This window comes from Onthophagus taurus, chromosome 7 (assembly GCF_036711975.1).
Source record: "Onthophagus taurus isolate NC chromosome 7, IU_Otau_3.0, whole genome shotgun sequence".
Taxonomy (NCBI): Eukaryota; Metazoa; Arthropoda; class Insecta; order Coleoptera; family Scarabaeidae; genus Onthophagus; species Onthophagus taurus.
Window position 1 is genome coordinate 7,113,577 of NC_091972.1, and position 23,939 is coordinate 7,137,515.

The following is a 23,939-nucleotide window of genomic DNA, read 5'->3' on the forward strand; positions in this document are numbered from 1 at the left end:
ATCCTTTTTATAAATACAAATCATCAATATATTATTTAAAGTCTAAATATTTATTCAAATAATACGAAATATAAACAAAAAATAAGTATAAATATAAATAAATTTTTATTTAGGATTACATAAAATTTTGGTTAAAGTTGGTAAGAATGATTGTAGACTCTATTGATTGTAATTTTGATTGGTTGACATCCCTGCACTCACCGACCAATAAACGATTTTATTTCAGTATTCGAAAAGATGGCCGCTCTACCCTTGTCACCGTCTAAGGTACTAAGGCATTTTTCGGGATAAATTGAATAAAACGAACCTTTCGCGTGAAATTCGCGCAACCGTCTTGTTAACGGGTTACCAAGGAATCCGACAACACGACGTTCTAGTTTCATTTGGTTGATATCGCGCGTGTAATTTGTGTTTTCTTAGTGGGCGGTTTTGCTACGGTTTAGCTTAGTTTTATCCTGATATTTTAACATATACATTTTCGCCGGACGAAAAATCAACATGTTCGAAAAGGTGTCTCTTCGAGAAATAATCAGGGTTTAATTTGCACTTTTGAGAGGGGCACATTATGTTAGATAGATAGGGGGAGGTGGTAGTTGTCAAAATACGACCCGAAAATTTTACATTTGACGTTTAAAATGTCAATAACGTCAACAACTTGTCTTTCTAAGTAGCTTTCAAAGTGGGTTTATTCTAGGATTTATTTCTAAAAATAGTTTAAACGATTTGTTTGTCGCTCAAAGTACATAATTTTTTTTACATCTAAAGAAAAGAATTTAAACGATTTTAATTTTTTTCGCGACTGCACTTTATGTAAGCTTTCTAGGTTAAGAACATAAAAAGAATGAGATTATTGATTTTTTTTAATCGTTATTATTACTATCAAGGCTTATTGAGATTTATTGACTTCTTTAAGGTGGCTGGTAACCACAGTGCCATATATGAAGCTTACTACAACTATGTAAGTAATCGCTTTATTTCAAATCAAATCATTTTGATCATCTTTTGCCTTTTTAAAGGTTGATCCAAATGGTTATGGCACTATCGGGGCAATGGAAGCTGCTCGATTTCTTAAAAGATCCGGTTTAAGTGATGTTGTTTTATCGAGAGTTTGGGATCTCTCTGATCCTGGTGGAAGAGGTTGTCTTGATAGAACTGGAATGTTTGTGGCCCTTAAACTTGTTGCATTAGCACAACAAGGAAGAGATATTAATCTTGCAAATTTAGGGATCGATACACCTCCACCAAAAATGGTAAAAAAATTGATTGATTGAAAAATAAAAATATGTATTTTATTTATTTAAAGGGTGATATTCCAACAATTAAACCTGTTAAACCACCGCCACCAACAAATACACCTTTAATAACATCCTTGCCACCAACAGCCGTAGATTGGACAATAAAACCAGCAGAAAGGGAAAAATATGAAAATTTATTTGAAAGTTTACAACCAATGAATGGTTTGATAGCAGGAAATAAGGTAAATTAAAAAGCTATTTTCACATAATACAGTGGTTTAAAATCTTAAAAGATGAGTTTTATTTGTTTTTTGATAATGTAGTTATCAAAATAATTTAAATATTTATCTGTTTAAATTATCTGAGTAAACAAGCCTAGTTTCAAGTGGAAAAATGATTTTTGTGTAGGTAAAAGGAGTGTTAATGGATTCAAAATTACCATTAGAAACATTAGGCAAAATTTGGGATTTAGCAGATCAAGATAAAGATGGTTCATTAGACAGAAACGAATTTGTTGCTGTAAATATTTAAATAAAATTCAAAATAATTTAATTAATTAATTTTTCTTTAATAGGCAATGCATTTAGTTTATAAAGCATTGGAAAAATATGCGATACCCAATACTTTACCTCCCGAATTAATGCCATCAACAAAAAGGAAAAATTCCACCCCGTTAGGTCAAAATATGTTAAATCGCGGAATGGATGGTGTTAAACCGGAAGTTCCACAACAGCCAGCCCCACTTATATCAAATATCGCAAAACCAGTTCAACCCGTACAACCGACAATGAATTGGGTGGTTACGCCAGAAGAACGAAGCAAATCTGATGCGTTGTTTATAAAAAGCGATATTGATAAAGATGGTTTTGTTTCGGGACAGGAAATTAAAGACGTTTTTTTGCAATCTGGGGTTCCTCCGCCTGTTCTTGCTCATATTTGGTAAGATAAAAATTAATTATGTTATAAAATTTATTATTATCATGAATTTGGATTGCTTTTTTTTATCTGGGATGAAAACGCCTACACTTCCTGTTATTTAAAGAAACTTGGTGATTATAAAAATAGAGAATTTAAATAAATTTTTAGGATATTACAAATAGATATAACCTTAAGATAGAAGTTAAAATTATTTAAAAAAGAATTTCAACAATTCTTGTCCATTTTGAAAAGAGTCTAAATGTTTGACATAACCTCAATTTTTATGAATAAATTTCGCAGATAAAGTTTATGTTAAAGCCTACAATTCATTTAAATAGAATCCAGACTTTTTAAAATTAATAATAAAGAACTTAGAGTATTAACAAGTTGACTACCGTTTCTATATATACAGGCTGTTTCTAAATTGATGCGAAAAATTTCAAGGAGTGATTTTCAGCAAAAATTAAGGGGGGTTTTTTATATAAGTTTTTGTTCAAAACTTCTTCCCCACCAAGTTACAGCACTGTAGGAGGAAAAAATTGTTTTTATTTAATAAATCCACTATTGAGGAATTTAGAAGAATGAAATTTTATCTAACTTTTTGTTCAAAACTTCTTCACCACCAAGTTACAGCACTGTAGGAGGAAAAAATTGTTTTTAATTAATAAATCCACTATGGAGGAATTAAGAAGAATGAAATTTGGCAGATAACTGTTGCTAATAAAATGAAAATCAACCGATGTTTCAATACTCAACTTTTTTGTCTCTTGACATTTTCTTCTCAAATTGTTAGTTTGACCACAAAAAATAAAATAATACACAGGCTCAAGTGAATTATTTTAGAGATTGGTTATTATTAGTCAAAGAAATGAAGTTCTGTCAAATTGATTTCAGCATTATTTTATTTTTTGTGATAAACCTAACAATTTGTTAGTTGTAAAATGTCAAGGTATAAGAAAGTTGCAGATTTTTTCCCTTAACTTGGAGGAGAAGGGGTTTTGAATAAAATGTTATATGAAAGACACCCCTTAATTTTTGCTAAAAAATCACCCTTGAAATCTTTCGCAACAATTTAGAAACACCTGTATAATTGAATCAGTGTTTTGCATCAAAAAATTGTAAATAAAAGAAAAATTATTTAGAAAATCAGTGTTTATTATCGTAAAAGTTTCAATAATAAATAAAATAACTCAGTTTGTAATAAAATAGTGGTTTGAAAATGTTTCCTACAGTAAACAAAATCCTGATGCTATAATATAGGATTTCACTCCTAATGATCTTTTTTATTCAAACTGTTAATTCACAGATGAGACTCCCCTTAACATCATCCTTTATAGTAGGTTCAAATCCTCTTTAAGTTCCCAGCTACTCGCCACCCATGATTTGTTTTGGCCATTTCATAACACATCTTGTAGAGTTTACGTTTTTAGGACTTTCTTTCAGACAGTTCATGACGTGAACGACGATTTCTGCTTGGCGTGACAGCTTGAACTTCTTCTGCTGGAGAAGGGCGAGTATTGCATAAACCATAAGCAATTTCTTAATACATCAATCACGCATTAATCATAGCAGTATTCATCAAAATCTCAAACGCCACTTTTTGATACCACTTGACAGTTGTTCTAAGTGGAGATTGATCATTCCCTTTATTGTAAGCAATTATCACTTCCGTTTTTTTCTATGTTTGTTCTTGACGATTGTATCAGGACGTACCGCTTATTTCACCAGGAAAGAACAATTATTTCCTTATGATTCTCTTTTGTAATATATTCACCAGGCTTCAGTTTTTTTGGGTCACTTAACTCGGATTTTCTTTGTGGTTCTTCTTTAAGGTGCCAATGAAATGTGTTCTATCTAGCAACTCTTCTGCCAATCCAGAATAGTAATGAAACTAGCTGACGCATTGCTGAAAATTTGTTACCTAAGGACATAACTTTAAATATGTTATTATTATTCAGATGAAATCAATATCATATTAATAATCAAGTTTATTTTATTTTTTTAGGGCACTTTGTGATATAAAACAATGTGGAAAATTAAATAACGAACAATTCGCTTTGGCAATGTGGTTCGTGGCGCGTTGTTTAAATGGAATAGAACCACCAGCAACATTAACCCCCGAAATGGTACCTCCAACATTTCGAACGAAATCCGCAGATGGTCTTGTGGTAAGTATTTCTTTTTTTATAATTTTTATGTTTTTGCGTATTTTCGTCCAAAAAACGCTTTCATAAACACCAAAAGAAACGTAGATAAAATAATAATTATACCAAACAACATTATGTGATGATTAAAATTCATTTCAATTTTTTTTTCAACTACCAATCGTATAACGCCGGCTACTTCATCATTTTGCCAACAACTATATGTATTTGTATCGGATATTTTCGCTTGCCGTATATGGATTTTATCGGAAAGTGTTATAAAAATTCGACCAAGGGAATCTTGTTTTAATAATTCGGGGACTACATTTTTACCAGCTATTTGCCAAATTATTGGTGCATCACTATTTAAATTCCTATACAAAATATTTTTTTTAATTTATGTTAAATTAAATTATATAAGATTTTACCCAGGGCAACCTATTGTTATATCATTTCCTTTAGCAGCATATTGAACCTGCTGCACTAAAGGAGGCACAGGTGGTGGAATCGGTTGTAACATGGAATAAATTCCAGCCGAATTATTTGCTGATTCTATAATCTTTCCACTTTTATCTTTTACTTCAAATATTTGGGATTTAGGACATGGTACCTTAATTATGCTGTTGTATTATTAGATATTATTAAAATTACTAAATTTACCTTACAATATCCAACCATTATTTCACCTGTACGTTCTTTCACGTCAGGAAGATTTTTAAACGAACTTGGTAAAATGTGAGATTCACACGGCATTCCACCTTCAAAAATTTTTAACAAATCCAATTCAATTTCTTTACAATTTACACAAGCGGATGTCTAAAAACAGTAATTTAATTAATAATTAAATTAAATACAGTGAAAGCTCTAATAAGCGGACAAAAGTAATCGACTTTTGTCCGCTTATCAGAATTTTTCTTTTCATATCTATAATTTTCTTTATCTTTGACTATTTTTGTCGCTTTTGAACTGACAACTTTTCTTTATCTTATAAACTCGCTATTTCCATTTTCTCTGTTAATATAAGTATCTGTTTTTTTACCACCTTTGACGGCATTTCAACGCACGTTACAAACGAATAAAACTAATAACGGAACTCGTAAAACGTAGAATCCCCAAACACATGTCTTATCATGTTTATTAGAAAAATTTCCCCGTTATGCAAAGAAAAATAATGACACCGCGTCCTTTTATTAGAGCGTTTGCTTATTGGAAAGAATTTTATACATGAAAATATAGGTTTGGGATTGGTTCCAAGATTTAGAACACCTACATTTTCTTTACTAATTGGTCCTTCACTGAAATACCCGGAATTATTATTAAATGGAATCGTCGTAGCTGTTTGTGTAATATTTTCCTCGTCCCTTCGCATTCTCTCCACATCTTCCTCTCCATACTTAATAATGCAATAACCATGTCTGTGACGTTTTCCAACTTTATGACATCGATTACATTGCGACCATGGACTCCATACAGTGTCTAAATATAAAGCATCGCTTCCGGTAATCGTTTTTGGACGTTGTGGAAATGGTCCTTTTTCAGCATTTTTACCATGAACCTAAAAATGTTAGGTTATTTTTTTTTACGGGAGAATTTATTGAATTTACTTCGGTTAAATTATCTCCTTTAATAACTGTTAAATAAATTGGAGCTGTTATAGTTTGTCCAAGTCGGCAAACGTATTGACCGGTGTGTTCGAGTTGAAGATTATAAATACTTAACGATTTATCTTCTGGTGCGATTATAACATGTTCCGTTAATTCGATTTCAATTAAATAGTTATCGTCCTCTTTTCCAAAGTCCCATTCGACAGATTCGAGGTTGTGTTGAGATTCAGGACTTAAACAAATTTTACAATCGAATCTAATAAAAGTGTTAATTTGGTGTGATAAATTAATAATTTACTTAACGTAACCGCTTTCGTAAGCCAAAATAGCTTCGGGGACGAAGTTTCTAAGAGAACCTAACGCTTCATTTTGCATGTTTAAACATTGGTAATACTCTTCCCATTTTGCTATGTTTTCTTTTCGATAGATATCATTCGCACCCGGATATTCGGAAAGTTCGTAACCCATAAAATTTAAACCTTTCGTACCAAACTTCGATTTATAATAATCCATAGCTTTGCCTTTTATTTGTTTCATTATATTTCCTCGAAATAAACCGTTTATATCTTGAATGATGTTATTTATAAGTAATAACATAATTAAAATCGAAATCATTTTGATTTATGTGAAATAAATATTACAGATGTCAAAGATGTATTTTATTTGAAGCACCAACTTAAACTTAATCATAAACCACAAATTATGTTAAGTTATTTCAACATTTTTTTCCGCTTACATTTCCAAATTTGACAACACAGCTGTTAATAACGAATTTAATTTGTATTCAACAATGAAACATACCAGATAATTTTCTATTCAAGTCACAAATTAAAATTACAATACTGTAACCGTATGTGTACGTTTAAAAACTGAATAAATTAGATGCTGTTTTTGTTTCAGGAGAATAACAACACTAGATATTCAAATCCCGAATTAGATATGATTAGTAAAGATATAGAGGAGTTGTCGCGCGAAAAACTCAGTTTAGAAACGGACATAGCCCAACGCGAAGCGGACATAAAAATAAAAAGTGGCGAAATAAAAAGTTTACAAAGCGAATTGGATACTCTTGCGGCGACGTTTAAACAATTAGAAAATCAAAAAGGTGAAGCCCAAAAACGACTCAATGATTTAAAGGCGCAGGTATGTGATATAAAACAAATAAATTATAAAATTTGTGTGTTTTTATTGTTACAAATCTTTTTTAAATAAGGAATGATGAAAAATACGTTTAATTAATGCTTTTGCTTGGCTTTTTGTGTTTTGGTGCAATTTTTTTATGCTTGAAATAAAAATTGTGTTTGTTTTAATTTTTTAGTTATAGTTTAGCATGTATTATTATTTTTTTAATTTCCGAGTGTAGAAATCAACGATAGACATTGAATTAGAGGAAGTGGATAAACAAATAGCCGATCAAAAGACGACGGTAAGTTATTTTATACCGAGTTTTTAGTAATATTTATTTCATTTCTTTTTAATGTATTTTCTTCTTTTTTGTGTTAACTTGCGCTATAGTTAGGTAATTTGCACGGTGCTGTAGCGAAATCGGTGATGGTAAAAAAACTCTACACACTTTATGATTAACGTTTTAATTGTCTTTTTAATGTATAGAGTGTTTTTAAAATGTTTTATTGTAGTTAAACTTTATAGTTTGGTTTATAATCTCTAAATTGTAATGGAAGCACTCTGTATTTTTTAAATCTTTAGATGTTATTTGACTTATTTCGGTAATAAAATTAAAAATCTAAAAACATCTTTAGGTTGAGAAATTAAGATCGCAAGCTGCTGAACAAGCGGAAGTAATATCGGCACAAGAAACGGAATTATCCTGTAAAAAGGAACAATTGGAAGGTTTAAAACGAGAAGAACAAAGATTGGAACAACTCAAAACGGATTATACGAAAAAATTGGATAAATTAACAAATAGTTTGCAAGATACACAATTAACAATTAGTCAAGTAAAAATAAATCTAATTTTTTTTTATAAAGTATTAATTTTTGTTTTGATTTAGGCTAAAAATATGATTTCACAACTCGAAGAACAAACTAGACAGATGAATGATGCGATTGTCGCTTGCGACTCGGCAATTAGTACGGGAGATTTGAGTTCTGTATCTGATAGTGTTCTCAGGATAACGCCAGATTTTCGCGACGAGCAATATAAACGACTTAGCACTTCAGAAGATACAAAAATGCAGGTAAATAAGAATGATGTTTGTTAATGACACATTAAATGATTTAAACTGCACCGTGTTAAGTGGGTTAATTTGCAAGTTATTTGATCTTTAACCTTTTTAAATTAATGCCTACGCCTTGATCTTGAAAATTAAGTTGTTAAATATTCTTATTGTTAGTAAGAAGGAAGTAGATTTAAAAAAAAATTATACCTTCCAGTTGGAATCAATAATATAATTTTGTTTAATAATTATAGCGAATTCTTTTGGGTGCATTTCACCGTGGTTATGGAGAATTTTACAATTGTACACCAATAGAATGGGCTATTAGTCGTATTCTTAAAAGGTTTCTCCAATTTTTTCTGCGCCCCCCTGTAGGCTTTAGTGCCCACAAGGACTTTGAGAAAGACTGATATACATTGTGGCTCATTGTTCCTTTTCATGGTCTCCATTACAGAAACAAAATCATCAAAATTTGTGTTAACGATCTTCTTTGGGGAACTTCGCTTAAAGAATTTAAAATTCATTTCAATTTCAACAAACAAATTTGATTTACGACCCATCTAAGTAAATTAAATCTTAAGTGTTGCATTTAAAAATCGCAAACGCCTACTTTACTTTATCACTATTTTTTTTAATTTCTAGAATGGGTTTGGTGGTAGTCAGGATGATGATCCATTCAGTAATATTTCAGGTACGAATGTTGCTTCATCAGGATTCCAAGAAGATCCATTTAAAAGCGGTATGAAAACAATATTTTATTTAGGTTATTAATTAATATCTTCATTACCTTTTTTTCATTTCTTTTTATCATTCTATACTTAGAACAAAATCTACCTAATAAACATACAACACTCCTTGATATGTCTGTAAGCGATATGTGGAAAATGTTTGGTAAATGAGGTTCTGTTTGCTTTTTTATTTTATTTTTTTGATGTTTTCGTTTTTATTTAATGATCACTAACCTGACTTTATAATTTTCATTGAATAATTTTAGTAATTTAACTTAACTAAATTTGCATCTCTTTCAGGATTTATACAATTTAATTAAACCACCAATTAATTATTAAATTGATTAACATTGAATAACATTTTTAAAATTATTTGTGTTTTCAGACCCCTTTAAAAGTAATACAGATGCCTTTGCACCAAGTGATCCCTTTAAAGCTACGTTTGCAAATACGACAAATAATGTAAGTTAAACCCCGCATTATTTTTAATCCTTTAAATTCATTATAACGCTTTTAGGATGGATTTTCATCAGATCCTTTTGGTTCTTCCTTCGCTAGTAATAGTAACAAATCGGATCCTTTTAATGTTTTTGGCGACAAAAACAACCCCTGTTGCACAACTCAACCGGAAGTAATAAATTTTGTTTTTTATTGAGATTATTTTTGCATTCCATTTATTTTTTTTTTTAGTCTGATAAAGATCCGTTTGGTTGCGATCCATTCGCGGTGCTTCACGCACCAACCCGTGACGGTGCTCCACCAGGACGACCAAGTAGCCCAAGTCCGGCTTTACCCCCAAAGAAAAGTAAACAACCACCACCTCGACCTGCACCTCCTCGACCGATGCAACCCCCCAACTTTAACAAACCAAATCAACCGGATCCGTTCTGTGCTACGCAAGCAAACGATCCGTTTTCGTCTTCGAGCGGAGGTTTCGAGGGGTTCGCCGATTTCGATTCAAAAGTGCGTTGAATGTCTTTTAATTTTGGTCGCTAATTATGCAGTTTATTTATTTATTTTGATTATTAAGTGTTTTCGTTTTATTTGTGTTATTTACTTCTTGGATTTGTTTTTTGATGGTTTTTTTTTTCAATCGGGATTATTGGTTATTTATGTTGCTTAATCGATGTTGTTTCCTTTCCTAGTTTTTCATTTCCTTCCAACGTTGTACTTGTACTAAGGCTGTGCTTTATCCGAAAATTCCTTATCCTTCTTTCCCGAAACGAAGATCTTTCAGATATGACATACGATCATGTTGTACTCAAGATACTTTACCGGTAGGAGATTTACTTTATTAATCCATTTATATTTTTATTTATTTATTGTTTTAATAATCACGTACGATCTGCTAAATAGAAAAATGGTAATATTTTATTTACATCTGTTTTTAGTTAGCTGTTGAAGTATTGTAAAGTTGATAATACAATGAAAAAGAATATTTTGTGACTTTATTTCTGCTGTGGTACTTCCTTCAAGTTTTTTTGTAGGTATTGAACAGGTTGTTAATTGTTATGGAAAGCAATAACTGATTCTATTTAGCAGATTGTAACTTTCTTTTTACCAAAATATTTTGTTTTCTCCAATTTATTCTTATTTATTTATATAGGCACTCCTGTTGTTTTTTGTATGATTATTGTTGTTTATTTTCAAAAGTTTTAGTATTTCAAATTTGAATGATTAATTAATTTTAAAAAAACGTATTCACTGAAGCTCTATATTGAACGTTTCAAATACATAGTTTGCTAAACGAAGATGTTGAGTACAGATAATTATTTAATGCGAAATTGAAACCTGTTAATTAAAAATCCCGTACATATCCAATGGAAACTATGGCAGGTAGCACTTTATCATCATAATTCTAAGTGTGTTAGTTAAAATTATATCTAATTTTCTAGTCTCTGTCCTTCTGGCAGTTGGTTCAATTAATGAGCATCAATACAAACTCATATTCAGCTACCAAACTGATGTGCTCGCCATAGAATGTTTAAGCTTAGATTAAATTTTCGTTTAGCAGACTATTTTTGAAACATCTTAATAATTTAAACCAAGAACAGCCGTTTAAGCCGTTTTTATGTCTTTAAATGTAAATTATAACGTAGATACGATTTAAACTAAGTTGTTCTTGGTTTAAGAATCATTTGTATATATATTTTTTGTTATATTTATTATTTATTTATTTTTATAAGATTTTTCCTTCCACTTTCAGTTAATGTTATTCTGTTATTCCTCCAAACAGTTCCATATTATCAAAAAGAAAAAAAAACAACAAATAATAATCATAAAATTAATTTTACAGTTTTATTTCTTTTTTTAAAAAAATATAGTAGATCAGCTGCGACCAAAACAATGCCGAGGTGGACACAAACGTAACGTTAACTAACCGTTCTGCTTACCGCAAATTTTTCCAGCACTAATACTTCTCTTCCGATCTCCTCTTCAGTTCTCTAACAAGCCACAGCAAGCGCCACAGCCTTCAACAGCAACAACATCAACAAACAAGTCGAATCTTGACTTCACTGACGACCCTTTCCGGAACTACAGGTACGAGGATCCGTTCAACATCACATTCGACGACGAGGCGCAATCCGCCGTCGCAGACGCTCCACGTCCCCGTGAACAACAACGAGTTGACCCGTTTGGACTACCGCCACCAACGACATCAACAGCAGCATCCGCCTCCACCGCCAATGACTTCGATCCGTTTGGTTTGCAAGGAGGACGTCAATCGGTACCGCTTCCTGAAATACCTGGATCTACGAATGCTGTTGAAACTGCTGGAGGAAGAAAATCGGTTCCGCTCGGTAAAGATCCCGTTCCGCCGGAAGATGAACAACTTGCTTGGGCCGCGAAAGAAAGCTTAAAATTGGAAGAGGCAAGAAAACTTCGGCAAAAACAAGAGGAGGCTGAGTTAGAATTAGCGATAAAATTAAGTAAAACTGAAAATAAATAATTATGATTATTGATAAAACAGGAGAATGATGTTTATTAATTCGGTTGTTTAAGAATGATAGATTTTTTGGAGGGGTTGGTTAAATTTCTAAAAAGAAATCGTATTTTTTTCATTTTTAATCCAATCCCTTTAGAATTTTTAGATTTTTAATATAATGAAGATATAAAGTAACGAAAATATGTTATTTGTATGTGTATATTCGACTGAGGCATTTTGTTGTTAAAATCATTTCCTTTTTTTCTATAAAGTTTTAATAAAATAAACGGAACAAAATGGAATAATAATTATAGAAAAGTAAATTAAATAAAAATAGTAGCTTATTAGGTGTCGTTGAATTTTATAAAATGCAGTACATATCATTTATTATTATTATTTTTTTTTTGGTTCCGTTTTTTATTTGAGATCAATTATTATCATTGAGGTCGTTATTTTGCGTTGCTCAACAATCACCTCTACCTTGTATAGTTAAAAAATGGGCTAATTCATTAATTAACCAATTTTCACAATCAATTAATTTGCAGACAATTAAAAGAAAAATAATAGATTCTTTAAAAATAAGACAATAAAAAAATAATGTTGGCACAATTATTTCAGTAATTATATTGTTTTAAAGTCTGTAAATTAATTAATTGAAAATGTGTAATGATATAAACTTCACTAAGTGTTAAATAATCCAAAGAAATACTCAAAATGTCGTTAATAATTGTATTGGGTAAAGATTTTTCCAAGATTTGTTCGTCGCTGTTACTATTATCATTGTTAAGCTTACAAATTTACAATATTACTCTTTGAAGATCCTCTATTATTAATTATTATTAATGTGTTAAACGCAAAATTCTAAACGAAAAATATTAATTAAGTATATTAAGATATAAGATGTTCATTTTTGCCACAGAAATGTATATATATATATGAACTATTTCCCCTACATATTTAAACGTTTATCAGGTATTTATTACTTCCGTTTTTTTCTTTTAGTATGTTATTTATATTTTAAAATAATATAATAGTGATGTGTATATAGTTTTTTTTTCTGTGTATATATCTTATTATAATGGTTAAAATGATTCTTTGTAGAATAAATAGCATTTATTTTTTATTTTTATCATTTCGTTTTCTTTATTTTTATTTATTTATTTGTTTCAATTTTAATAATTTTAGGTAGGTTTTATTTTGTTTAAACGATGCATGTGTTCAACTTATTGCAGCAGGACTTTATAATAAAATAACAGCCAGCACGAAAATGTAATAAATTGAATATGAATTCTATTAATGATAATTTTTATAAAATTTATGTTGCATCAAAGTCCTGTTACAAAAAAAAAGTAAACCCTCTATATTAATGATAAATTCAATTTAAAGACGACACATAAAATTAATTTCTTTTTGGTATATTTGTATCTTCCAATAATGTAAATACATTCGTTGTCGTTCCAGCAAAGAAAATAAACCATAAATAATTTTTTTTAAGTGTACATAAGTGGATTAAAAAAGTTTTCTGGAAGACGTTTTAAGAAGCGAATGTTAATTTAATGGATGTTTAATTTCTATTTCTTTTTTATGTAGAAAAATAGTTTTGAGGCTTCCATATTTTCACATTATTGCCCTCTAAATGTATATGGTGAAAGAATGAAAAAAAAATCAGTACTTGAATCTGTAAAACTATCTTTATTCGCCTCTAATAAACTATTTAGATTAAAATAATAGGCAACGATTAGTGTATTTAAAAATAATGAATATCATGTCCCAAAAGTACTAATTAGAAAAGATCCCATTATATGTAAGAAAAAAAATTGTTAAAAACCAATTTTTGGTTACTTTTGGGACCTTTGGTTACGAATTGATTGAAACTAATAATTTTTAATCAACTCGTAAATTAAAATTAAATAATAAATAATATGTAACAAAAAAAACACACTTCTTGTTTCTTCAGTGCCCTATGTACAGTGTTACATTTTACTTAGGCCTTGTATGCTATTATAACTAAAAATCCTGCACGTGTAAAAATGAAAATAATGCACTCACCTTGTCACTGAAAAAATCTTTTCGTTTCTCCGAAAATATATGCGCTTACAAAAAAAAAATTTGTACTGTAACGTAAATTGGTAAGAAATCATAATCTTTGACCACCAAATAATAAAATAAAAAGGAAAACTTAATGTAAAATGTTAAAATTAAAAAAAATAAATTAAGAAAAAAAAAAAAGATTAAGTTCTTAGTTTTTGTGACTGTTATTGATATACAAATATATTTAGCTTGGTTGGGTAGATGTATTTTTAAAAAATCATCACCAAAAAGTTACCACAAAAATAAAAAAAAAAAATAAAGTGTATTAACATAATATTTACCATCATATTGTAAGTACGTACACCGATGCACCCACACACTATCATCCATCGAAATGTAACTTAACCGTATGTTATCTTTTCAGTTTCTTTTTATGTATTTTGATTGAATCAATATAACTTGTGCAAAGTGAATTAAATGTTTTATTTTAATTTAAACCTTATTAAAATTAGTTTAAACTGAAAAAGGTTAATGATAAAATAGGCAATACGATTAATGATAACAGCGACAGCTTTCAAGAGGTGCGCATTAGAAATGAACAAGCTAGAAGCACACTTAATGGAATGAAGAAGCTTTTTTGTTTCCAGAATCTGAGTCTGGACTAAAATAGGTGATGCTAAAAATATGAATGTTATCACTGCAGAATCAATTTAAACCAAGAGATTTGTTTAATAAGTGATAAATATTGAAATATTAGCTTTAGAAATAAAATGGTCCAAGGTTAAATTGAAGTGCGACAACACATTTTTATTTTCCTTAAATAAAAAGAATACAATAATTCAAAATTATTACTACGCTGGATTCCCTTAACCTTTCTCTGCAGATAAGATTCTTAGAAGATAAATATACATGAAGTGAAACTGTATTTAAATAATCAAATGATATGTGATTGTTGTGAATAGAACATATGGTAATAATGTATTTAACTTGGAAAATGTTAAAAATTATCCAAACTTCTCGGAAAATAAATCGAAACTATCTCCCTCCATATAAGACCATTTCTCCCGTACAAAAATTATTGCGTTGAACCTTTCCTGTATATACAAACGAGTTTAAGATATACTCTCCACCTAAATTGGAAAGTATCCCACCCGAGTCGAATCTCTTTTTTTCTTTTATAAATAAAAAGATTGGATACCCCTGCATTTCAGCTTAGTACAGTTGTTCACGTGCAAGTGAAACAATCTCATCTTAAGAGAAATTATAAGAAGGAGCAGGTATGTTAAAAATTAAGCCTTAAATTTATTTATTTTATCTTATAAAAAAGCTGGTAATGTTAAATTATATTAAATTAATGTTGTCTCGTTTAAACGATGTTAATTGTTATTGATTTAGAGAAATTTTTTGAAAACTTTAATTGAGATTAAATATATGTGTGTCAGTCGGTCACTTTTCTTGTGGATTTCGCTTTTAAAGTGCTACTATTTTTTTTTGAAAATGTGAACTTTCTATGTGATCAACTGGTTCCAATTTATTTCAATTAATTATCGTTTTTTCTTTAGAAATTGAATAGAAATTTTGTTTACCGATTAAAATGTTAACAACTACTTGCGTAATAGTTCATAAAGTTATTAAACGTTTGAGAAGACTTGACTAATAAACCGCAAAATCTCCAAGAATTTACATATTACGCGTAAATTCAATTAACATTCTCCTCATTTCATTCTATAAATAAACTGTTTAATATTTTAATTCAATTATTTTTATATTAATTTATGGGTAATTTCGATTTGTTACGGATTCTAGATATTTTTTTTGCGTTTAAATCGTCGTGAAAGTATTTCGAACGCTGAAAACGTTCAGAACATTATATAACAGAAACCCATGTAGGTATGCAATTAGGAAGAAAATATTAAAACGTTTTAAATTTATTACAAAGTTAATAGAAAGACGTAAGACTTTATTTTTAAATTGTACAACATTCACAAGATCATTGCATAGTTGTCCTAATTTTTTTCTATTTCGATACCGGTAGGAAAGTTAAATGTAAGAAAATAGAAGAAAAAAGCTTTTTATGTAGTAATGAGATGTAACTGAATAGTAATTGGTGAGAAGAAACGAAGATATCTTATTTTAATAATAATTAACAGTTAAAAGGGAACTTTTTCAAAATTTTCTTCATAAAGACTTTCTTATTTTCTAAATTTTTCTTACTAAATAGACCATCATTTTCTATTTTCCACTTTATAAACATTCAATTATCTATGTGTTAACTCAAATAATAGTTTAAGAATTGATTTTACGGTTTGTTTAGTAAACGATACGAAAATTCTTAATTGGTTTCTCGTTTGGTTTTAGATTGCGATATTCACGACTTATTTTTTTTTGTCATTGTAATTTTAATATCGCTCCTATTGGTTTCCTTTCTTTTTTGTTGAGTATTGAATTGTTAATGACACGCAAGGTAGCTTTTAAATCCGTGTCTTGTACGCGGATTTAAATTTTAGGCGTTGTGAAATGTGGAACAAAAGTGATTTTGTGAGGAGGAGAAAGGTTTTTTGTTTTCAAGGTCTCGCACTCGTCACGCTTTTGCTTTTCGGCTTCGAATCGAAACGAATGAGAGAAGAATGAATGGTCACAATGTCAGGTGCATGGACAGTAAATAATAGTGCAGTAAAAGCAAATCGAAAGTCCTTTCAACTTTCAACATTTTTTTTTAATCAATTTTTTCTCTTTTGATTAACATTTAATCCTTTTTTTTACTCGAAAACTTTTTGAAGAGAATTTAGAGAGAGTTAAAGCGCGATGTAAATAAATAAAAATTTTTATTTTACGGAACATCTGTTACTTTGAATGTAGACCGACTTCTTTTAGTAACCATGTAATTTCACTTTCACAAAACCAACCCGAAGCTTCAGGAATAAATTCATTCATCTCTTCGGGTCCAGTTTTCTCTCTTGTATAAAACGACACACCCTCTTCAATAACCAAAAAAAGAAAACGAAACAGGTTCAACATTTCCGCATCACTCAATTGATTACATAAATATCATAACCAACACTATAATTTTTTGAATATATGTTTTATTATTATTGCTGCCGGGCTGAAAAAAAAATATGCCTTAGGCACTGTCATCTGTATTGATTTCCAGCTTTATAAAATAAACACATGGTAAAATAGGTGGTGATTTGATAAGTTATGCATTTAACAATATTCATATATAGTACTTCCTCAGCACCTACTTGTTCGCGATTCTTCGATATTATAGATTTGGACGAGAAGAGTTCTCTTTTAGTAGCTCTCTTTCTTCTTCTCTGGCTCTACAGCCTAGTTTGGATCCTGGCCTGCCTCAGAATACCCTCCAGTTTTCCTTGTCTCTCGCCCTTCTTCGCCATGCTCTTATTACCATTGGTTTTAGATCCTCTTCTACATCGACAAGGTATCTCAGTTTCGGTCTCCCTCGTTTTCTGGTTCCGACTGGTTTGTTCAATATTGCTATTGCAATTTATAGAAGTTATATCGTCTTCTCCATAGTTTTCCTTTCAAACACCTTAAGTGTCTCTTCCTCTCGTTTGGAAAGCACCCAAATTTAGTTGTGGATTAGTTAAATCTTTTTGAAAAAGATGTTTTTGGTTTTTATTATAATTATTATTGTTGTGCTAATATATATCATTATTATTTATTTTTCAGAATGAATTTATTAATATTATTCTTAATCCCACTGGTAACTAGTTTACCACAATCATCCCCAGGACAAACTTACACAAAATTATCCGAAGAGCAAATAAAACATCTTCAAAATCGTGGTTTTGGTCCAACCGCATCTACAGCATTTCGACCTACATCGAATTACGAAGATGATAAAGAAGAAGAATTAGAAGAAGATGATGATACTGAAGTGGCTTCTTCACAAGCGAGAGTTCCAATTTATTCCGATGATAATTATCCGGTGCAAAACACGATTCCCGTTCAACAAAGACCGCAAAATCGACCGCAAACTCAAATTGTACAAAGAAAACCGCCGCAGTATAGACCTCAGTATGGTGATGTAGGTCAAGAAGTTGATGGGAAAAAGAAAGACGAAAAAGAGGAAGAAGAGGAACCGGACAGGCTTTCTATTTTATTACCGCAAACCAAGTTTAATTGTCAAGGAAGAAATACTGGTTATTATGCTGATGAGGAATTGGGATGTGAAGTTTTTCATTATTGTCAAGATAATGCAAGACACTCATGGATTTGTCCCGAAGGATTTACGTTCCATCAAGTTCATTTAATATGCATGCCGCCCGGTGGTGATAATATTTGTGAAAAATCCTCGCAGTTCCATTTTGTCAACGAATATTTATATAGACCGATTAATTTGCAAGAACATCAATCTAAACCGAATGTTACTTTAAAATATTCTGATCGATATTATCCCGAAAATTATTATAGTTATGATGAAGATGATGAGCCACAGAGACCAAGACAACAGGTAAAGAAAGTTAATAACTTTTTTTATTAACTTAGAAAGTGTTGTTTGCCTTTTTAACAGGTAAAAGAAGAACAAAGACAAGTTATTGTTCGAAGACCCACTTTAAGACCTGAAACGACAATCGGACAAGTTTATAGAAATCCGGAAGAGATTAACATTTCTTTACAGCAAAGAAGGCCCCAATATGTAACACAACGATACAATGTCGAGTATTAAAAAATAAGTGATTATTGTGTTTCTCTTTAATTTTTATTTATTTTTTTAATACTACGATTTGTTATATGTATTTTATGTACTAATGGATAGATTTTAATAAAATTAGGAATAATTTGGTTAAATTTATTTATTTCAAATTATTTGACAAATGACATATTTTTGTGACATTTTAAATTTCAATAAATTTAAAATAGAATGGTGATTAAAAAAAAATAGTTTTTTTTGGAAGCTAATTTGTTCATATTAAATAATAAATATAATTCAATAATTTAAAACTATTCATTATTAAAAAATTAAATTTAATCTAGTGATATTCTATACATAACTAAATTTAGGGTTGGTATCTCACCTAACACTTTGTTGCTATTTGACAGAAACATAACCTAAAACAAACTTTAAAGTTTGTTGTGAAAAAGTTCTTAATAAAAAAAATCTTGTTTATAATGAGCAGAAAAGAAGCTTTATCGAATTTTATTCAACAAATCCACGCTAGACCCGTTGTGGTTAAATTAAATAGCGGTGTTGATTACAGAGGTAAATTTAACAACCAAAATACATTTGATATAATAATAAATATATTTGTTTTTTTAGGTGTTTTAGCTTGTTTGGATGGTTACATGAATATCGCACTAGAACAAACTGAAGAATATGTTAATGGGCAACTTAAAAATAAGTTTGGCGATGCTTTTATTCGTGGAAATAATGTGCTTTATATTAGTACTCAAAAAAGAAGGATGTAGTTTTCGTTCCATACAATTATTTTTAATTTAGTTTATAATAATGCTTATTTAGTTAATTCTTATTATAATTTTCATTGAAAAATAAATGATTTGATTAATTTCTATAAATGTATTATTATAAAATGATTATAAATTTAAGTATTTTTCCTGCCCAAAAAAAATTTGGTTTCCACATGTTTTAAAAGAACCAGTTTTCATTCTTTAGTCAGCGTATAAAATGTCCAAAAATTATCAAAGTAAAATCTTATCAATTCAAAGGTAAAATTAAACCTTAAAATAACATTAAAGTTAATGAAATCACTTACAATTATAGTTTAAGCACAATGGATTCGTATATTTTGGATAAAAGGCATTTTCACATGTGTGAAAGATCATCAATTTGCTCTGATGAATATAAAAGTCAATTGGAAATGCAAGATTCTGATTCAGCGATTAGTTCAGAGGAGGAACAATTCATCCCAACGTCTAAATTACAATTTTCGAAAAACACCATCGTTGGGTGTCTTCAAAAATCCATTTACGGAAATGGAACTGGTAACAGTATTTTTAGACAATTAAGTTTAGCGTGTTCTGATCATTCCTGTGTGTTTAAAATCAATCCTGATGCTTTAAATAATTTAATATGGGTAAGTATATTTTAAATAAACATTTTGGATGACCATTATCAAAGTTTTTTTTTATTTTTTATGTTAAGGGTAATTTTGTTGAAGAAAATGGTTTAACAATCGATGTAAAAGATAATTTCGACGATCATCAACGCAAAGAAATCAATAAAAAATCAAATAAAACTGAAAACGATTTTAATTTCGGCGTTATTGGCGATCGTGGAAGTGGAAATTATTTAAAAATAACATCTAGTGAAAAGAATATTGTTGAAACAGAGACTTTAGCTCGGATAACGGTAAATATATAGAGTTTAATGTTCACAACGCTTTCTCAGTAATTATTTCATACATTTAGTTGAATAATCACACTTATTATAAAATTATTTACTGTTTTAACCGTAATTTTTGATTAATTGTTTTTTTATTTTTAGTGGGATGTATCTAAAAGATGCACAATCCACAAAGAACCCCTCTATTTTATATGCGAGAAATGCGAAAGAACGATTTGCTCAAAATGTATAATCGAAAATCATCAAGGACATAGAATAACACCAAAAAATACGGAATCTGTTTTCACAACAGCAAAAAAAGTTCAATTATCCTTAAACAACTACATAAAAGATATTGAAAATTTACTTTTTCAAATTGAAATTACCCTAAAAGAAATTCCATACAAAGCTAAGGAAACTTCGGAAAGTGTAATTCAACTTTTAAACAGTTGGGAATATAACGGTTCGTGCCCACACAGACGACCGTATCTTCTAAAATTAATCGAAACAATTAAAACTTTAAAAGTTAAAGATTTAAAAATGCAACAATACAATTTAAATCAATTGTTATTTCGAATGGAATCAAATTTAAAATCTTTAAGACAATCGTTAATAACGAAAAATGCAAAAATTATTAATTATTCATCGTTGGCATGCCGTGAAGATTTAAATTTGGCGAAAAAATACGATTATGGTTTCATTCCGATTCATAACAAAGAATTTCGAATAACTATTAAAAACAACGTTTTTAAAAAACCTGCTGGTTTAAGTATTGTTGGAACCACAATGGTTGAATCAATGAAAAAGATTGCTTTAAAAAAAATTCCATTCGATGACTCCGAAAGATACCGTGATTTAAGTATCGATAATTTTTGTTATTTTAAAATAAATTTTTTAAATGAATTTAAAGATTGTTATTGGTTTGGCGAAGAAGGTAAAGAAAAAGGGCAAGTTTGTCGTCCTTGGGGAATAATTTGTGATAAAACGGGAAGATTTTTCATTTCTGACCGAAGTAATAATCGGATACAAATTTTTAATCGAAATGGAAAATTTGAATTTTCTTTTGGAAAGTATGGAAAATTAAAAGGAGAATTAAATCGCCCAGCAGGAATCGTTATCGATAATTTAAATCGATTAATAGTAGCTGATAAAGATAATCATCGTATTCAAATTTTTAATTTAAATGGAGATTATATTCAAGATTTTGGTAAAATGGGTCATTTACCTGGCGAATTTAATTATCCATGGGACGTTTGTACGAATTTAAATAATGGAGAAATTATTGTTTCTGATACAAAAAATCGTCGAGTACAAATATTCAATAAAAATTGTATTTTAAATGGAGTCATTGATTTTTATCCTTATGATTTAAAATTTTTTGATTTACCAAGAGCCGTTCATTTTAATCCAAATGGTGAATTGGTTATCGGTGATTTTAATAATCATCGTTTTTTAATTTTTGATCAAATATTTTCTTCGTTTAAACTTCATGGTTCTGATGGACAATTTAATAGACCTCAAGGTTTAATTATTGATTTAGATGGAAATCATATTGTGGCCGATTCAAAGAATGGTCGCGTTGTTATTTTCGATCAACATTTTAAAACGATTAAAGAAATCAAAAATGAAACGTTTAAAAATCCCCAAGGAGTTTGTTTAACACCGGAAGGAAATATTGCGGTTATTGACATGGAATACAATCGAATTGTAGTTTTATAAATTTAAAAAAACCTGTTTTAATGTGTAAAAATTAGTGAAGCTTTTTATTTAAGCTTAATTTTTTTATATTTTTTTTATTTTTAAGTTAAATTCGATTTTTTCGATATAAAAAAACCGGAAAGATCGATTTAATTAAAAAAATGTAGTTATAGAAGTGAACTATAAATTACTATGTGTATAAAAATGTGCGTTCATTATTTTTATTTACGTTTCGTAATTTATGGAGTTTTGTGTGTCAAAATTGTTTTAAGGCAACAAAATTCGAATTTTGCCTTTAATGTTTATGAATTAAATTGTAGCTTAACTGTTTCTTTCGTTTTAAAAATTTGATATGTATTGGTTACCAATCATAATTTTTTTTGTATAAAAACGTGCAGATGGTTATAATTAATAGCAAAAAAGTATTTTTGACATAAAAATGTTGTAGCGAATAAAAATAGAGTTTCTAAAACAAATCTAAACTTTTTTTCTTTCTTACTGTATGCACTAAAAACATAACGATCTCATCAACTTCTTGGACACTACAATACGACAACGCCAAAGATCTTCTGTCAAAATCTATCTTTCTAGGACATCCCTCTTCACATGCCACCCTATCACTGACAACTGAAGCATCTAATACAGCTATGGGAGCTGTTTTAACACAAACCATCAATGGAAACTTTCAAACATTAGCATTCTTTAAAAAAAAAATGCTTCATCATTTACTGCCATCAAATTTTTCAAATATTCCTTACTGGAAATCAATTTACGGTATACACAGATCACAAACCCATTGTCACACAAATCTCAGATATCAAATACATCAGAGGAAATTCAAATGTTATCGCAGATGTTCTCTGCAGAACAAACAGCGGATCTCTAAATTCATTTTATCCAGATTTTCTAACCCTTACTTGCTGACAGAATTGTCAAACTTACTGAATAAACAATTTTCCAACAACCCTTCAAATCTTATTGTTTGGCACATGAAACAACATTACAATCCAATATCAAGCTATGCTGTGAATCCTCTTCATCATCTCCAAGACTTTATATTCCACAACAGTTCAGACAAGCAGTTTTCGTTTAAATTCATCCAGAAATACGTCCCACCCTTTATGTAATCAAAACAAAATTCTTTTGGCTCCACATATCAAAGCAAATTCATGTTTGAACCTAAGCCAGAATCTTCTACTAGATAGAGATCCCTAAGAAGATACCCAAACCATCTCAACATGGGAAATTACTCGTTTGATCCAGATTAAACAAACTCCATGTTAGTACAAATTAGTGATGGAACAGATAGTAATTTTCCGAACAGCCAGATATCGGATATTCAGCATCCCCTTCGGCCGGATATCCGGCCATTATGGTTATAATTTCTGGTGCATTTCTGAATTTTCTCTTAACTCTAAAAAGAAGATACTTTAATTAATAATTGGTGATATTCCCACAGGGATCCTTCAAGAAATTAATTTTATAGCGAATATTGAAAGTTATCGATGAAAATTGTAACATCGAAAATTTTATAAAAACTTTAAATATTGTTTTCTCAAAAACTAACAGTTATTTTGCAAAACGGGTGTGTTCATTGGAAAGAAGACACTTTTATTAACACTTTGGGTAATTTTCATACGTATATTCTAAGAAATCGATTTTATACGAATTTTTAAAACTTAATCGGCGAAAATTGTAAAATTCGAAAAAATTTTCGATTATTTCAAAAACTTATTTTTCAAAAACTAAAAGTGATTTTTCAAAACGGCTTTTTACATTAAAAAGAGAATACTTTAATTAATAATTGGTGATATTTCCACAAGGATCCTTCAAGAAATTAATTTTATAGCGAATTGTGAAAATTTTCGGTGAAAATTGCAACTTCGAAAATTTTATCAAAACTTCAAATATTATTTTCTCAAAAACTAAAAGTTATTTTTTAAAACGGAGTTGTTCATTGGAAAGAAGACACTTTTATTAACACTTTGGGAAATTTTCATACTTATGTTCCCAGAAATGGATTTTATACGAATTTTTAAAATTTAATCGGCGAAAATTGCAAAATTTGAAAGAATTGTCGATCATTTCAAAGATTTATTTCTCAAGAGCTGCAAGTGATTTTTTCAAAACGGCTTTTTGCATTAAAAAGAGGATACTTTAATTAATAATCGAAA

The 23,939-nt window shown here is 29.6% G+C and overlaps 5 protein-coding genes across 12 annotated transcripts; 4 read left to right on the forward strand and 1 right to left on the reverse strand.

The window, feature by feature from the left end:
- The first annotated feature begins 212 nt into the window (after positions 1–212).
- Positions 213–12,861, forward strand: LOC111422755 (Epidermal growth factor receptor pathway substrate clone 15). Of its 8 annotated transcripts, none has more exons than XM_071198284.1 (18): positions 213–267; positions 914–958; positions 1,017–1,250; positions 1,304–1,477; positions 1,644–1,754; positions 1,810–2,174; positions 4,159–4,321; positions 6,802–7,044; positions 7,265–7,327; positions 7,662–7,859; positions 7,914–8,099; positions 8,721–8,817; positions 8,901–8,969; positions 9,192–9,268; positions 9,324–9,437; positions 9,497–9,769; positions 9,952–10,083; positions 11,247–12,861. In XM_071198284.1, the coding sequence occupies exons 1-18, from the start codon at positions 238–240 to the stop codon at positions 11,754–11,756; spliced, it is 3,084 nt and encodes a 1,027-aa protein (XP_071054385.1). In that variant the 5' UTR covers positions 213–237; the 3' UTR covers positions 11,757–12,861. The 8 variants fall into 8 exon arrangements, with proteins under 8 accessions (XP_071054385.1, XP_071054386.1, XP_071054391.1 ...); XM_071198285.1 differs by having other exon boundaries at positions 6,805–7,044; XM_071198286.1 differs by having other exon boundaries at positions 225–510.
- Positions 3,288–6,807, reverse strand: LOC111422756 (uncharacterized). The gene is made up of 7 exons (XM_071198292.1): positions 6,638–6,807; positions 6,200–6,582; positions 5,902–6,157; positions 5,568–5,852; positions 4,958–5,113; positions 4,726–4,907; positions 3,288–4,671 (listed from the first exon to the last, which is right to left on the reverse strand). Exons 2-7 carry the CDS (start codon positions 6,514–6,516, stop codon positions 4,347–4,349), a joined length of 1,521 nt encoding a protein of 506 aa, XP_071054393.1. The 5' UTR covers positions 6,517–6,582; positions 6,638–6,807; the 3' UTR covers positions 3,288–4,346.
- Positions 12,862–14,936: 2,075 nt separating the features above from the next.
- LOC111422757 (uncharacterized) lies at positions 14,937–18,579 on the forward strand. Its single transcript, XM_023055971.2, has 3 exons — positions 14,937–15,040; positions 17,454–18,237; positions 18,298–18,579. Exons 2-3 carry the CDS (start codon positions 17,455–17,457, stop codon positions 18,451–18,453), a joined length of 939 nt encoding a protein of 312 aa, XP_022911739.2. The 5' UTR covers positions 14,937–15,040; position 17,454; the 3' UTR covers positions 18,454–18,579.
- Positions 18,580–18,781: 202 nt separating this feature from the next.
- Positions 18,782–19,291, forward strand: LOC111422822 (U6 snRNA-associated Sm-like protein LSm6). The gene is made up of 2 exons (XM_023056063.2): positions 18,782–18,987; positions 19,045–19,291. Exons 1-2 carry the CDS (start codon positions 18,897–18,899, stop codon positions 19,191–19,193), a joined length of 240 nt encoding a protein of 79 aa, XP_022911831.1. The 5' UTR covers positions 18,782–18,896; the 3' UTR covers positions 19,194–19,291.
- A 96-nt stretch (positions 19,292–19,387) lies between these two features.
- On the forward strand, positions 19,388–22,155 carry LOC139430831 (E3 ubiquitin-protein ligase TRIM71-like). Its single transcript, XM_071198206.1, has 4 exons — positions 19,388–19,451; positions 19,507–19,819; positions 19,888–20,094; positions 20,230–22,155. Exons 1-4 carry the CDS (start codon positions 19,411–19,413, stop codon positions 21,784–21,786), a joined length of 2,118 nt encoding a protein of 705 aa, XP_071054307.1. The 5' UTR covers positions 19,388–19,410; the 3' UTR covers positions 21,787–22,155.
- The last annotated feature ends 1,784 nt before the right edge of the window (positions 22,156–23,939 follow it).